Source organism: Monodon monoceros, unplaced genomic scaffold, assembly GCF_005190385.1.
Source record: "Monodon monoceros isolate NGI ecotype Baffin Bay Population unplaced genomic scaffold, NGI_Narwhal_1 Super_Scaffold_10, whole genome shotgun sequence".
Classification (NCBI taxonomy): Eukaryota; Metazoa; Chordata; class Mammalia; order Artiodactyla; family Monodontidae; genus Monodon; species Monodon monoceros.
The window spans coordinates 49604089-49619367 of NW_021703766.1; the positions used below are offsets into that span (position 1 = coordinate 49604089).

The window sequence follows — 15279 nt, forward strand, 5'->3', positions numbered from 1 at the left end:
TCACGAGAGGCTGCCTTTTCTGCCGCTCCCCACATGCTGACTGCACGTTGGTACTGTGCCAGGAGCAGCTGCACGCAGCTACTTGGAGAAAAGGTATTCAGAGTTTATCAGAAAAATCTGACGCAGTCCAGGCCTTAAAGGATCTCACAGGAGAAGTCACACCTCCCTAAGTGATAAGGGCTTGAGCAGAAGTGTATAAAAAGGGGTGCTGCTGCTGGGAGTGTAAACGTGGGGCGACTTGGCACAACTAATCACCCCGTTATAAACACATCTATTCTACCATTCCACCCATCTATTCTGCTGTATACTCACAGGGGAACACAGGGACATTCACTGCAGCCATTTCCCACGGGCAGAAACGGGAAACAACCTAAAAGTTCAGCAAGAGGGCTCAAACTAAATGAGCTACAGTACAGACACCGGTGGAATGGAGTTTTCAAAAATAATAAGACCTCTCTCTGCTGATATGAAAGGAACACAAAGACACATGAGTATGTGGGATAAAAAAGTCACCGAATGATACATGTAGTATGATCTCATATATTACACACAGAGGTGAATTACCTTCATAGCAATAACAGTTGGGGGGGACTTTCCCTTTTCACTTGCGCGCGCACGCGCGCATGTACACATCTATACGCTCTGACGCTTCTGAGATCTTTGAATTTTTACTAATGTAACAGAACAAAAGAAAATAAAGGTACAAAGTAAGAAATGCTGGAGCCTAGACAAAGGAGAGCCTAACTGGGTGCTATCCACAACTTCCTCTCAAACGCCAGGAAGGACCACCAAATGCGGGAACAGACACATCTTTTCTCTTGTTTGTCTCAAAGATGAGGAAGCGGGGTGGTGAGTGCTGTAGGGTACACTGGTCTGTTATGAGTGCTGGATGATCCTGGGGAGGCCACTGGGTTTCCTTGGAAGAGGCTTCTCATCTGTCCTGGGCGTCAGAGAGGTAATAATACATGGGCTTGAAAGCCCACAGACCACCCCTGCCACCCACAGGCTGTGACCCTAGATAAATCACTGACCTTCTCAATGCCTCCATTTCCTCTTCTGATTATTAAAAAAAAAAGGGGGTGGTGGTGGAGGGGGAATAATATCACTTACCCTCCCAGAATGTTGCAAGGATTAAATGATACCATGTATCTGAAGTGCCTAATACAGTGCCTGGCACATAATATGTGCTCAACAAACAGCAGCTGCTATCAGGATTGCTAAGTGAGGGCAATGCCATTGGCTCTGCCTCCATAACGGGGTACTGAGAAGATCTAATAAGATGTACCCTGGGGAAGAGTTCTGTAAGTTGAGATGCGACACCATGGGACACCAAAGCAAGGGGGTACTTACATAAGGATTTCTCTCCCACCCCAACCCCAAGCCTCTGCCACCACACAGCTAAGATCCCTATTGGGGTGGGAGAATTGCGGGATGCTCTCTTTATTCATCCTAAGGACAAAATTCTAATCCGATATTTACTTGGGTCCCCACCTCAACTAGATAGGAAATAGCAAATCGGAAGGGGAAAGACGAGCTGCTAGAAGCAGGTGCTGACTTCTGTTAATAACGTCCCAGCCCAGGGACCCTTCAAATCCTCACAACTCTGATACCCAGGCTCATGACACTCTACCAATCGACCCACACTTCTCAAGGTCACAAAACCCAGCCTCTTCCAATCATCATCCGAGGGCACATCCCTCCCCCAAGCTACTCGACAAACCATAGGGTCCTTTCCCAGAAACTTCCACAAACACCTCCCCCCAGGATCCTTCTGAGATGCTTCCTCTGGCTGCCTTCCTGCTCTACAAAATGCTCCCCCGCCATCCCTCAGGTCCCCCGGATTCCTCCTCACATTCTCCATCCCGCCTCCCATCTCCACAGCTGGACATGTTTGACCCTCCCCCACTCCAGTTCGGGGGTCTCCATCCGACTTCCTACACACTTCCCATCTCAGGACGGGGGTCCCCACTCCTCCACACCCCCAAAGAGTTTCGGCTCTCAGGCTCTTCCAACACAGGTTCTTGGGGCACGTCCTGGCCCCGTCCATGCTTCCGACCCAGGGACCCCCTCCCGTGCCCTCCGAAGCCACGCCTGCCAGGGCTCCCCAAAGTTTCCTCCTCAGAGGGGAGGGCACACATCTTCATCGGGGACCCCCCCGACACCTTGCTCTCATCCCCCGAGTCCTCAACACAGCCGTCTTTCAGTCCCTCCTGTCCAAACGCTCCGAAACACACCCGTCCCGAGCTCCCTGACTTCCTCTTCCGACTCACCCGGGTTACCCGCCCCGACCCGCTCTCGCCCCCAACGGATCCCAAGTTCCCCCGACTCCCCCTCTCTCCCACCCGGGGCCCAGCGGGCTCCACCTCCAACGCGCACCCGGTCGGGGACGGAGCGGGAGTCCCTCGGCACCCTTGGAGCTTTTTGCTCACTCGCATACAAGAGTTCTCCATCCCCTCTCATCACCCTTTGCTGAGTTCTCTTGGGGTCCCCTCGGGGCCCCGAGGCCACTCTCTCAGGAACCCTTCTGCCGGTCCGTTCACTCCCACTCCCACTTACAGCCGGTTCTGCTCCCCTGCGTCCCTTCTCTCGGCGGCGGCGGTCGGGCCCTCCCGGCCCTGGGCCCCCCTCCCGCCTCCAGCTGCCCGGGTGCCCTTAGGATCCCCCTCGGACGGCCCCTCACTCCGTCTCGGGGCCGGTCGCGGCCCCCTACCCGCCCCCCCGGCCGTCCCGGCGGCCATTGCTCCAAGATGGCGGCGGCGGCGGCGGCGGGTGAGGCCGGGCCGGGCTGGGCCGGGCGGGGAGTCGGGGGTCCCGGGGCGGTACTCACCTGCAACTCGGCGCGCTCGGCCTCCCAGCGGGCCTTCTCCGCTTCGAAGCGCGCCCACTCGTGCTGGATAAAGTGTAGGATCCCGGGCAGGCTCAGGGGCTCCGGTCCCGCCGTGGGGCCGGGGCTCCCTCCACCGCCGCCTCCCTTAGCAGCCGGGCCGGGACCGGGGGCGGGGGCAGAAACCGGGGCCGCCCCCGTCGGGCCGGGGCCCGCGCCGGAGCCGAGCGGGCGGCAGGAGGAGGCGGCGGCGGCGACCGCGGCGGCCGCTCGCTCCTCCATCATGGAGGCCCCGGGGCCGGCCCGCGCGCCCGCTGTGCCTCGCGCGCCTGCGCGGCCGCGCCAACAGTCTCGCGCGCGCGCTTGGTGGGGGCCGGGGGAGCCGGTGACGGGAACGAAGTCGGACGCGCGCCTCGCCCACCCGGGTCGACCCCGAAGGCGCGCGCGTGGGGGGGAAGGGGCGGGGCGGGGCGGGGCGGGGCGCGCGCCCGAAGGAGGGCAAACGCGACCCAGGCCCAGCGCGAGGGTTGCCTTTGGGAAGCGCGGGACTTAAGGAGGGGTCGCTTTCTGCCCCCCTCCTCATGCTTCACCCCAAAGAAAGACTCTAGTCCTCTCCATACCCAAACACCATTCTCCTCGACAATCACTGTCACTCTTTAAGAGACAGAGCGACCACCAACGGTGGTTTCAGCAATGGCCCCATCCTGATTCCTGGCCCAGGTCCGTTGTCATGGTAACTCTTCCCAGTCGGGAACACCCTTAGCCTCCCCTCCCCTCCACCTTTGTGGTTATGGAGCTCCAAACCTGTCCTGGCCCTGCACCAGGAAGAGGTTGCTAAGGTAACCCAAGTCCCTGGTGGTTCTTATACCCCTACCCTCATTGGTTACTATGGCAACCTCACCTGGCACTCAGGTAGAAAGGACCCCAGCCCCAAGGACACTGCTGAGGGAAACATCTCTTTCCCAATCCCTCCGCCCAGCCACCCAGTTGGCATTACCATAGTAACCATCCATCTCCCTCTTTCCCATCAGTGGGAGGTCTGTGGACCAAACCAACCAGGTGTTTTTATTTAGAGGAGATGCTCTGCTGAGGAGTAGTCGCTATGGTTACAAGGCCCGGACCATCCCCAGGGAGGTAAGAAAAAAGCAAAGCCAAGTCCTGGTTACTATGGTAATGGGGGCAGTCCCCCTTCCAGTGACCCTAGGAACCAGGCCCACCAAGGTACAGGACATTTTAGGATTGTCTCTCAGGATGGAGTGTGTCTAGGAAAGGGGTTGTCATGGTAACACCTTCTGTCACTTCTAGCCTTACCTTTCTGGACACATTTATGAAAGAAGGGATGGTTATAGGTTGCTATGACATCCTTCCCTTCATTCCTTCCCTTCACAGATGCTTCAGGTGGTCCCTGAGCTTATGAGATTTCAAGAGAAATGATTCCTTGACCTTCTCGTTGCCACTTTTTTAGGTAAAATGAAATTGTGCTCTATTGTGTGAAATTGGCTGATTTGGGGTTTTCTGGTTTCTCCTTCCCTCAGCAGTGCAGCTGAGCTGGGCTGGAACTGCCCCCCTGGAGCTCCCTCAGCCTGCAACCTAGGAGGTAAGAAGCCCCTCAGTGTCACCTGCACTCGCGTGGGAACTGCCCTTGTCCCCAAAGGTTTTTCCACACATCACTCATTTTCTCTATCCATCACATTCCCATTCTACAGATGCAGCAACTGAGGCTCGGGCCAGGTGAAGTCTAGCCTGAAGTGAATGTGGATCCACTTACCTTGTTTTGTGGGTAATGGAGAGACAAAGTCTCAGCTTAACTGTCTCTCCTCCCCTGACCACCTTTTCTCTCTCACGCTCCCTGATGGTTTCCTGCTCTATCTGTAAGTTGCTTGCAGGGATTTTGTCTGTCTTCCTACCTCTGGAGGGCCTGCCCAACCACTGCCTGGTTCACCCCGTGTCCCCAGAACACAGAGGGCACTCAATAGATATATGTTTGTTGAGTTAATGAGTTGAATTAATTAATTAATGTGCCATATTCAGCTTTGAAAGCACCTGTCAAGTGAGGGCAAGGGAAAGGGGTTATCTCACTGAAGATGGGTTGAAAGTTGGACTGTCTTTGTGGACCCAAAAGAGACAGCAGAGTTTATTGGCTAAAATCACAACACTGGAGCCAGCTTCCTGGTCAAATCCCAGGTCCACCGCTTCCCAGCTGTGTGACCTTGGGCAAGTGACTTCACCTGTCTGTGCCTCAGTTTCCTCATCTTTAAATGTGATCATAATGTGAAGGTTAAACAAGTTAAGATCGGTAAAATGCTTAGAACAGGAACTGGCACATCAAGGGCAGCTAGAATTGTTGATATTGTTATGATCCTTCAAAACCATCGTTTCATCCACTTTGCCCCAGTGAAGGAGTTTTGAGTCCTTACAGCTGGGGAAGCCAAGACTGACCTTGTCAGGGTACTAGGTGATTCCTCTCTCTCTCTACTCTGGTTCCCTCACCTCCTCAGCTGGCTGTCATACCTGCTGGTCTCTGAGAAACTGGCTTCTGTCCTCTGTCCTTTTGGGCACCTCCTGGCCCAGAGTCAGCCAGATAGCGCGTGGTGAGAACCAGGTTCCGGGGGCGGAGACCTGGGTTCCGCTCCCTCTGGCCTTCCTCTCTCTGTGCCGCAGGTTCCCCGTCTGAATAACAGGAGTCAGTCATTCATTCCACACACATTTATTGAGCACCTGCTGTGTGCCAGGTACTGAGCCATGTTCTGGGTGTACAGCAGGGAACAAAACAGACAAAACAAGAGACAAGATAAGTAAAATCTACATGAGAACTACTAGGGGAGGAAAATAGCCCAGGACTGGGACATAGGAAGTATGTGGGTGATAGGGAGAGGCATTTTTAAGTAGGGTGGCCAAAGGAAGGGATCACTGGATAGGTGATATTTGAGCAAAGACCTGAAAGCCAGGGGAGAAGGCATGCAGCTGCTACCTGGGGGAGAGCATCCAGGCAGAGGGGACAGCCAGTGCCACAGCTGGGGTCTCCTGGGTGTATTTGGAGAATGGTGTTTGGTGGCCCACGTGGCTGCAGCTGAGCGGACAAGTGGGAGAGGGTGGGGGGATCACGTGGAGCCTTGTGGGTCCCAGCGAAGACTTTGGCTTTTCCTTTGAGTGAGTCTCGAGCCACAGGAGGCTTGAGCAGACACAGGACAGAATCTAACTGAAGATTGAACAGGATCCTTCTGGGCTCTGAGTGGGGCACAGACCATAGGAGACAAGGCCGAAGCAGGAGGAAGGTCTCTTTAGAATTGTTAGAAGATTCTGAAACCATCTAAAGGTCTCTTCTCTGTTTCTGTGTACCTGAGTGCTAAAATTCTAAGATTTTTAAGACCCCGAAGATTCTGTGGTCCCCATGGTTCCTCCCCCCAACAGTAATGTGAGTTGCCTAAGCTCAGTGGTATTGTCTGTCTTTGTGTGTTACGTGTCCACGGCTGTTTCCCTGGGGCCTAGGACAGTGCGTGGTATGTTGTAGGAGTTCCACAACCTGGAACGATGGAAGGAAGGAGGGATTGATCGCAGGTCCAGAAGGCAGTTCCAAGGTTCTGAAGAATAACAAGTCGCTCCGAAAGTGCAACTCAGACTCTTAAGTGCCATCTGAGTTGGGTCAGAGAAGGGCAAGCAGGCCTGGGATGGGTGAAGAGGGATGAGAGGGCGTTTCTGGAGGGAGAGAGAGAGAGGAGACAGGGAGACCAGGGCAGGGCCCCAGGTGCATGGCCGCAGTGCAGAATTTGGCCCTGGGGACCTGAGTGGGCTTTACAGACACACAAAACCCCTGCCCCCAGTCATCATCTTTTCACCAAGTGTATTTTCAGTGCCCAGTCGTGTGGGAGGAACACAGTGGTGATTGAGACAGTCCTGGCTCTACCCTCCTGGGGCTCACAGTCTAGTGGGGCAGACAGAGCCATCCCCAGACAGTGCCAAACCAGAACAGGCAGCCCAGGGGTTCCGGGAGCCCAGAGGGGACTTCTGACTCAGACTGTGGTTCAGGGAGGGCTTCCTGGAGGAGGGGCCATCTGAGCTAAAGCCTGAGCATAAGTGAGTTCTCCAGGAGAAAAGAGGCACGGGGAGAAGGGGTGATCGAGAGGAGACTCTTCTAGGCAGGAGGAACAGGATACACAAAGGTTTAGAAATAAGATCTGTTTGAAGAAAAGTCCAAGATGGCTTAGGCACAGGGTTCGAGGATGCATGGCAGGAGATGGGGCTGGAATGGTGGCAGGCAAGGGCCAGGTCATACGAGGCCTGGTGGGACTTTGTAAGAAACTTAGACTTTCTCCCCAGGGCACTAGGGAGCCATGGCAGATTCTGAGCGAGAGAGGGAGAGGTCAGATTTGTGCTTTATGCAGACCCCTCTGGCTGCCACGAGGAGGGGACTTAGGAGACCGTGGGAGGCTGGGTGGGGATCTGGGTGAACCAGGGTTGAAGGGAGAGCTGTGGGAATGGGGAGGAGGGGGTCAGAAGTATTTAGGAGGTAGGAAGATTAGCGGGGTCTCTGACGTCCCCCTCTCCAGGAGGGGCAGAACCTGTGAAGATCCTTCATGGGGAAACTTTAGTATCTGCTCAGAAGAGAGAGTTAGTTATTCCTTCTGTGCTGGAGACCAGCCACATCTTCAAGTCGTGATGGGGACATGGAGACAGCGCCACCTGGGGGTTGCTTAGGAATGTGGCCCATGAATAGAGGCGGAGGTGCCCTATGGAGGGAGCACAGCCTCTTTGGATGCAGCGCACTCTACTTTAAAAAAAAAAAAAAAAAAAAGATTTTTTAATTGTGATAAAATACACATAACAAAATTTGTCATCTTAACAGTTTTCAAGTGTATAGCTCAGTAGTGTTAAGTATATTCATATTATTGTGCAAACAATCTCCAGAACTTTTTCATCTTGCAAAACTGGAACTCTATACCCATTAAAAAACAGCTCCCCGTTTCTGCCTCCTCACAGCCCCTGGCAACCACCATCTACTTCCTGTTTGTATGAGTTTGACCCATTCCATTAAAAAAAAAATTAATTAGTGGCCAACATTACAAACTGGAATAATTCTATGATTTAAGAAAACATTTCTAGCTTTCCTTGCAAAACCAAAAACATCTGGCTGACCATCAGGAAAGAGATGGCCAGATGGCAGAGGATTTGAGGAAGTGAGAAGGAGGCAGCAGGGGAGGGGCTTGGTGGCCAAGGCTCTGACCCCGGGGCCGGGGTGGGGGGGGCGCGGGGAAGTGAAGAAGAGATCAGGGGTGAGAGCAGGGAATGAATGGGGTCGGGGCATTTATAACTGAACCCGAATCTGAATGAGAAGTTGACAATGAATAAAAGGATGAGACTGAACAAGGAAGAAGGGAAGGTGATTCATTGGTTAAAAACTTCCTGAGCATCTAATGCGTACCTGGCTCTGTGCTGAGTAGCCTTGGGGACCCAACAGTGACCAAGACAGGCTCAGGACCTGCCCTCACACAGACTGGGCCCTACTCACTAATGAAATAGAGTGGTAGGCTAGAGTCGGGGAACCCAGGGGTCTGAAGGAGCCCAGAGGGGGTTGCATGACCCAGCCTGGGATCAGGGAGGGCTTCCTGGAGGAGGAAATGTCGGAAGTGAAACCAAATAAGGAAAAGGCTGGGACAGGAAGACAAGGCTGAGGATGGGTGGGGGGGTTTCTGACAACCAGCTCCAGTCTCCCCTTTCATCCCCGCTCCCCAGGATACCCGGGAAGCCCAGCTAAGGGCCTGACTTCAGCCCCATGCGGCTCACCCGCTGCCAGGCTGCTCTGGCAGCCGCGATCACCCTCAACCTCTTGGTCCTGTTCTATGTCTCGTGGCTGCAGCACCAGCCCAGGTACTCCCCGGCCAGGGGCTCCCGCCGTGGATCTGCCTCCGGCCCCCGGGTCACCATCTTGGTGCGGGAGTTCGAGGCCTTTGACAACGCGGTGCCAGAGCTGGTGGACTCCTTCCTGCAGCAGGACCCAGCCCAGCCGGTGGTGGTGGCAGCCGACACGCTCCCCTACCCGCCTCTCGCCCTGCCCCGCATCCCCAGCGTTCGCCTGGCGCTGCTCCAGCCCGCCCTGGACCGGCCCGCTGCAGCCTCGCGCCCTGAGACCTACGTGGCCACCGAATACGTGGCCCTGGTGCCTGACGGGGCGAGGGCCGAGGCACCGGGCCAGCTGAAGCGCATGGCTGAGGTGCTGCAAGCAGGAGGCGCACGCCTGGTGGCCGCTCCCGTTGCTTCGGCCAACCCTGCCCGGTGCCTGGCCCTGAACGTCAGCCTGCGGGAGTGGACGGCGCGCTACGGCCCGGCACCCTCCGCAGCCCGCTGCGACGCCCTGGACGGGGACGCCGTGGTTCTCCTGCGCGCCCGCGACCTCTTCAACCTCTCGGCGCCCCTGGCCCGGCCCGTGGGCACCGGCCTCTTCCTGCAGACCGCCCTCCGCGGCTGGACGGTGCAGCTGCTGGACCTGCCCTTCGCCAGGGCGCGCCAGCCCCCGCTGACCACGGCCCACGCGCGCTGGAAGGCGGAGCGCGAGGGGCGGGCGCGGCGGGCGGCGCTGCTGCGGGCGCTGGGCATCCGCCTGGTGAGCTGGGAGGGCGGGCGGCTCGAGTGGTTCGGATGCAACAAGGAGACCCCGCGCTGCTTCGGGACAGTGGTGGGCGACACGCCGGCCTACCTGTACGAGGAGCGCTGGACACCCCCGTGCTGCCTGCGTGCGCTGCGCGAGACGGCCCGCTACGTGGTGGGCGTGCTGGAGGCAGCCGGCGTGCGCTACTGGCTGGAGGGTGGCTCGCTGCTGGGGGCGGCCCGCCACGGGGACATTATCCCGTGGGACTACGACGTGGACCTGGGCATCTACCTGGAGGACGTGGGCAACTGCGAGCAGCTGCGGGGTGCCGAGGCGGGCTCGGTGGTGGATGAGCGCGGCTTCGTGTGGGAGAAGGCTGTGGAGGGCGACTTCTTCCGCGTGCAGTACAGCGAGAGCAACCACCTGCATGTGGACCTGTGGCCCTTCTACCCTCGAAACGGGGTCATGACGAAGGACACGTGGCTGGACCACCGGCAGGATGTCGAGTTCCCCGAACACTTCCTGCAGCCTCTCGTGCCCCTGCCCTTTGCCGGCTTCGTGGCGCAGGCACCTAACAACTACCGCCGCTTCCTGGAGCTCAAGTTCGGCCCCGGGGTCATCGAGAACCCCGAATACCCCAACCCAGCACTCCTGAGTTTGGCAGGAAGCAGCTGAAGCTCCAGCGCCTGATCCTGGAGTCAGGAGCACATTCAGGCACAGGGTATTCATTGTCCTTTGTCTTGCTGCTGCTGGCGTTTGGTGGGCAAGCCAGGGATGCCAAGCCACCTTGCTGGGCCCAGCACAGCCCGGGACCTCAAAGGTGTGCCCTGCCCCAAATTTCCAGAACCGGGGCTCCAGGGCTGGGGCAGAGTTTTGGCAAGAGAGGGAGAAAGAGTGTAGGTTCTGGGGCCAGACTGCTGTGTCCCCATTTCTCTGCGCCTCGGTTTCCTCCAGGATTCAGTGTGTGCCTTCAGGGTCTAGCACACAAAGAGCCCCAGGACACTTGGCCGTTGGGGTTGCTTCTGCCACTAGAGGGCGCCCTTGTCCTACCTTGGGGCCAAGGCGAATGTACGCCCGGGACCTCTGTTCCGCGGCTTTCACGTCTCTTGAGCCTTTGGTCTTCCCTCTAGCCTCCCGTGCCTGGCAGGACAGGATGACTAAATCCCCTTCTTTCTGAAAACGACCTCCTTCCCTCCTGGGAGAGCGCTGTGAGGTGCATGCTGCTCGTAACCCCATCTTGCAGAGAAGCAAACAGGCTCTGAGGTGTGGCTGTGGTTAAGAACCGGGTTCTGGATCCCGGCCCCCTCCATTTAACTGTTACCTCATTATTTTAGCTCTCTGCACCTGTTAGCCACTCGCAAGGCGGGGTAAACAATAATCATAGCTCACATTTACTGAGCACTTAGTGTGTGTCAGGCATCGTTCTCAGTATTTCACACGGAGTAACCGGCTTATCCCTCACCTTGCCCCTCTGAGGTGAGAGCTGCTGTTATTTTGATTTCACAGATGAGGAAACAGGCCAGAATGGTAAAGCCACTTGTCCAAAGTCAGACAGCTTGGGAAGTGTCAGAGAGGGGACTTGAACCCAGGCTGTCCGTCTGTAGCCTGCATTGCCGTTGCCTGCTATGCCCCTGTCTGGTGATAGTACCCAAGGGGGGCTTTGGGAAGCCACACGGCTTAGCAGGTAAAGCGACAGCAGCCTTCCTCTTGTGATCGTGCACCTAAGAGGAAATACTGTTTGGGCATGTACCTCCAATAGGTAGATTTATTTATAAATTATATCCAGGTACTACTAGCATTCTGTATATTAGTAATAAGGCTTAAATTATTCCATTTTAAAATTAAAAATAAATAGGGTTTTGATTACCAGCCTCATCCCAGTGACTTGTCGCGCACATCCCTTGGGTGTATGCACCTGGCTTTGAGACCACGGGCTTTGAAGTGGGAGAGGCCTGGGTTCAAATCCAAGTGCTTCAAATCCAAATCCCACTGTGAACTTGGGCCACCAGTGACTCTGACTCTCTTCACCTTGGCTTTGCACCTGGGAAACAGGGCTAATGGTGACCCTCGCCCCACAGGAGTGCTGTGAGGCACTTGGGTGGTAAAGGGGTCGGGAGTCAGGGCTGGGTGTGGCTCCTGGCTTGGCTACTTACTTTCTTTGTGACCTTAGGCAAGTCACTGCTTCACTGAATGGGTGGCAGGGATTGGTGATATTGCAGAAGCGTGAAACCCTTGGAGGAGGGGGCTTCACACACCAGCAAGAGAAGATAAATGCCGATTTGGCCCAGACTCCTGAGGCTCAGACATACGAAGCCTGACTTACAACGCAGCCTCTGTTTTTAACCACTGAACCTGCCAACGGCTCGCAGTCTGTTGGGTTCCCAGGGAGCATTCTGGAAACATATGGGGATGATTTGGGTTATTGCTGTGATCGGACCGTGCTCTTGGCTGTTGGAAGGCACGGCCCAGGGATAGAGATGTCTTATAATATATGTGGGGCACCTCCACACAATGAAGCAGGGTCCCTTGTCACATACTTTTTATTTTAAAATGTCCCATTGGGCATTCATGAAAGGCGGTGACGTTCAAAATATTTTGCAACTGGCATGGTAATATAAATACATAAATCAATATCCATGTCACATCTTAAAATATTTTTTAATTCTCAAAATAATCAATATTAGCTATCTATATATACATATTTCTTTAAGGTGTTGCCAAGAACGTAAGTTGAAGCTCAAATCACTCGTAAATTATTGTAATGGTTTTGTTTCATTTAGAAATTGTTGCTGTGATTTCTTGATTGGCACCGCTGTATATACATAAAATAACATGTTATATATGTACATATGTATATTTAAAATAACCTTGTCTTAGCTGTGGTTTGATAAGGGAACCGCATCAAATGCTTTTAGCAACTTCCCATTAAATTGAGACTCCTTAGGACTTGAGATCTCAATAGATAAAGAATTTCTCTTAGCAGCAACTGCGGTGTCTTGGTGTTTTTCTCCTCTCTTTGCTGTTCCTGAACTAACAGCAATTACATCTGAAACTTTCCTAGCCCTTAAAATATTGTCGAATAGTTTTGTCTATTCAATATGTTTATTACCAACTAAGTAATGGGATGACAGAAAACCCATCACAACAACTAACTTGAACTAATTTATCGCAATATGTATTATTGGATTTTACACTTTCTCACTCACTCTTATACTGTTCACCAGCCAGAAGTATTTCAATACTTTAACAACCAGCCCATCCATACTAGTGCAAACTAACGAAATTTTAGCCTTACTTGGAAAAACCTGGTTAAGAATGATCTGAGCCTAGAACCTAACTCTCCTTAGGCAAACACAAAGTCTTTTTAGATGGTTTTCATAGGTTCTGACTTTTCCAGGAAGTGCAACTACCACGTAAGATGAGGGAAGCTTGTGTTTTGTTCGAAACTTGGCCAAGGATTGTCAACAATATCAGAAAACCACGTTCCACCTCGTTCTTGGTAATTCAACACCTAAACCGCATGTTTACAGCCGCGTTAGGAGCTGCCTATGTTTCAGGTGTAAATATTTGTCTCCCTCCTCGGGTTCTAGGAAGGTGGCCCCGCACATTTGCATATTGAAATGTATATTTTAAATTCCTATCCTTTTATTTCTCCTTTTTCTTACAGTTGGGGCAATGGGATCATTTTGTGTGTGTGTGTGAAGTATTTGCTTTTATTTTATTTTTATTTATTTTTATTTTTTATTGAAATATAGTGGATTTACAATGTGTTAATTACTGCTGTACAGCAAAGTGATTCAGTTATATATATATATATATACATTCTTTTCTTTTATATTCTTTTCCATTACGGTTTATCATAGGATATTGAATCTAGTTCTCTGTGCTGTACAGTAGGACCTTGTTGTTTATTGGAATCATTTTTAATATCACGTGCCCGTGGGTTATATCATCTGTGAACTTAAACACAGAAGCATTAAATTGTGGGTTATTAATCCATTGGTAAATGGTCACTGCCAAGAGTCCCCTACTATTACCCTCCTGGCTCTCCCTGGGGACCCCCTGGGTCTCCCCCTGACCCAGCAGCCCAGGGGTTAACACTAGGCACAGTGGGAGGAAAGGGAGTCCCAGGGACTGTGGGATGAGCCAACGCATTTACCAAGTAACAAATCTTCCGGGTATCGCCCCTGGACATTACAAAATATTTGCTCTGAAAAGTGAATGGCACTCAAAGACACGTTTACAAATGCGCCTTTATGCACGTTAACTCAAACTGGAAACTACCCAATGTCCGTGAACACATGAGACAAACTGTACATCCAGACAATGGAATACTCAGTGATTAAGATGGGTTGGGGGGGCCACGGCGGGGGGGAGGAATGAACTACTGATACGTGTAAAAATAGGGCTAACCCTCAAAAGCATTATGCTGAGTCAAAGAAGCCAATGCAAAAAGTCATATACCATATGATTCCACCAATGTGAAATTCTAGAAGCGTCCAAACGAATCCTTAGGGACCGAAAGCAGATCAGTTGTGGCCTGGGCCTGGGAGGGGACGGAGGGAAAGACAACAAAGGAGCACGAGGAAGTCTGGGGGCAGGTAGGAATGCTGTGTGTTTTGATTGTGGTGGTGGATTTTCAAGCGTGTATGTATCTGTCAAAACCCATCCCGTTGTCTGCTTTGAGGGATGCAATTTATTGTATGTAAATTATACCTCAATAAGGGTTGACCCCCAAAAAGCAGATGGCGGAGAGGGGCCAAATGGCCTAGAAACACTGATCTGTCACTAGAAGACAAAGCTGAGTCATGACGCTGCCTGCCCGCCAGACTGTCACTCTGAGCTTGAACCCGGGCCCAAGCCCAATCCAAGGCCAGCCCGAGCCCTTCCTCCCATGCCAGGCTCCTTGGGAAAAAGCAAGAGGGGTGTCCCAATAATAGGAGTGGGTGGAGCAGGGGAGAAAGGGTGGGGAGGAGATGGAGGCTAGGCCCCAGAGAGTGGCTCTCCAGGGCTTTTTCTTCTGCTCTTATGTAACCTTCATCAGCGGCCTTTGGGTGAGGCGTAACAGAGCCATTGTCACCAGATGGTGACACCTGGCAGTGCTTGCCCAAAGTCACATAGCTGGTAGGTAGCAGAAGCGGGGTCTGCACCAGGGCAACAGCCTCTTGTAGCGAGGAGGCTCTGTAGCTGGAGCCCAATTCATTCCTTCTGCAAATATTGAGTACCTACTATGTGCCAGGACCTCTGCTGTGCTCTGGACATGCAGCCGCGAGCAGGACAAAGGTGGCTTCCTCCTGGAGTGCACGTCCTAGTGGGGAACAGGGTCTGGGAGTCACCTGAGACCCTATCAATACCGAGGAGGCTTGACATGGCTCCAGTCTTTCTATATGACCTAGATCAGCATTTTAGGCAAACTAATGGCATGTGCTCAGCACTTTAAAAAAATGGAATAGAGTGCTTGCTTTGACAGCACATACACTAAAATTGGAATGATACAGAGATTAGCTTGGCCACTGCACAGGGATGACACGCAAATTCGCGAAGCGTTCCATATCTTTCTAAAATATGACACAAATGAACCCATCTATGAAGCACACTCACAAACATAGAGAACAGACTTGTGGTTACCAAGGGGGCAGGGGGTGTGGGAGAGATGGGTGGGAGTTTGGGATTAGCAGATGCAAACTGGTATATACAGAATGGATAAACAAGGTCCTACTGTATAGCATGGGGAACTATGTTCAATATCCTGTGATAAACCATAATAGAAAAGAATATGAAAAAGAATGTATATATATATATACGTGTGTGTGTGTGTAACTGAATCACTCTGCTGTATATCAGAAATTAACACAACATTGTAAATCAACTA

At 53.0% G+C, this 15279-nt stretch overlaps 2 protein-coding genes and 1 non-coding gene across 11 annotated transcripts in view; 2 read left to right on the forward strand and 1 right to left on the reverse strand.

Annotated features, from left to right (window-relative positions):
• STRN4 (striatin 4) overlaps positions 1-3109 on the reverse strand; it is a 28293-nt gene extending 25184 nt beyond the window's left edge. For all 6 annotated transcript variants that reach the window (XR_003795613.1, XR_003795608.1, XR_003795610.1 and 3 more), the window contains exon 1: positions 2828-3109. Coding sequence is in view for 1 of the 6 variants with exons in the window: in XM_029235494.1 (XP_029091327.1) it covers positions 2828-3109 (282 nt within the window). In the remaining 5 variants the exon portion in view is untranslated. The remainder of the gene's footprint in view (positions 1-2827) is intronic.
• Positions 3110-3333: 224 nt separating this feature from the next.
• On the forward strand, positions 3334-13118 carry FKRP (fukutin related protein). Of its 4 annotated transcripts, none has more exons than XM_029210701.1 (4): positions 3334-3958; positions 4360-4421; positions 4531-4695; positions 8555-13118. In XM_029210701.1, the coding sequence occupies exon 4, from the start codon at positions 8595-8597 to the stop codon at positions 10080-10082; it is 1488 nt and encodes a 495-aa protein (XP_029066534.1). In that variant the 5' UTR covers positions 3334-3958; positions 4360-4421; positions 4531-4695; positions 8555-8594; the 3' UTR covers positions 10083-13118. The 4 variants fall into 4 exon arrangements, with proteins under 4 accessions (XP_029066534.1, XP_029066552.1, XP_029066526.1 ...); XM_029210719.1 differs by having other exon boundaries at positions 3334-3544; XM_029210693.1 differs by lacking the exon at positions 4531-4695.
• A 1743-nt stretch (positions 13119-14861) lies between these two features.
• LOC114890105 lies at positions 14862-14965 on the forward strand. The gene has a single exon (XR_003792240.1). It is a non-coding gene; the product is annotated as a U6 spliceosomal RNA (small nuclear RNA).
• The last annotated feature ends 314 nt before the right edge of the window (positions 14966-15279 follow it).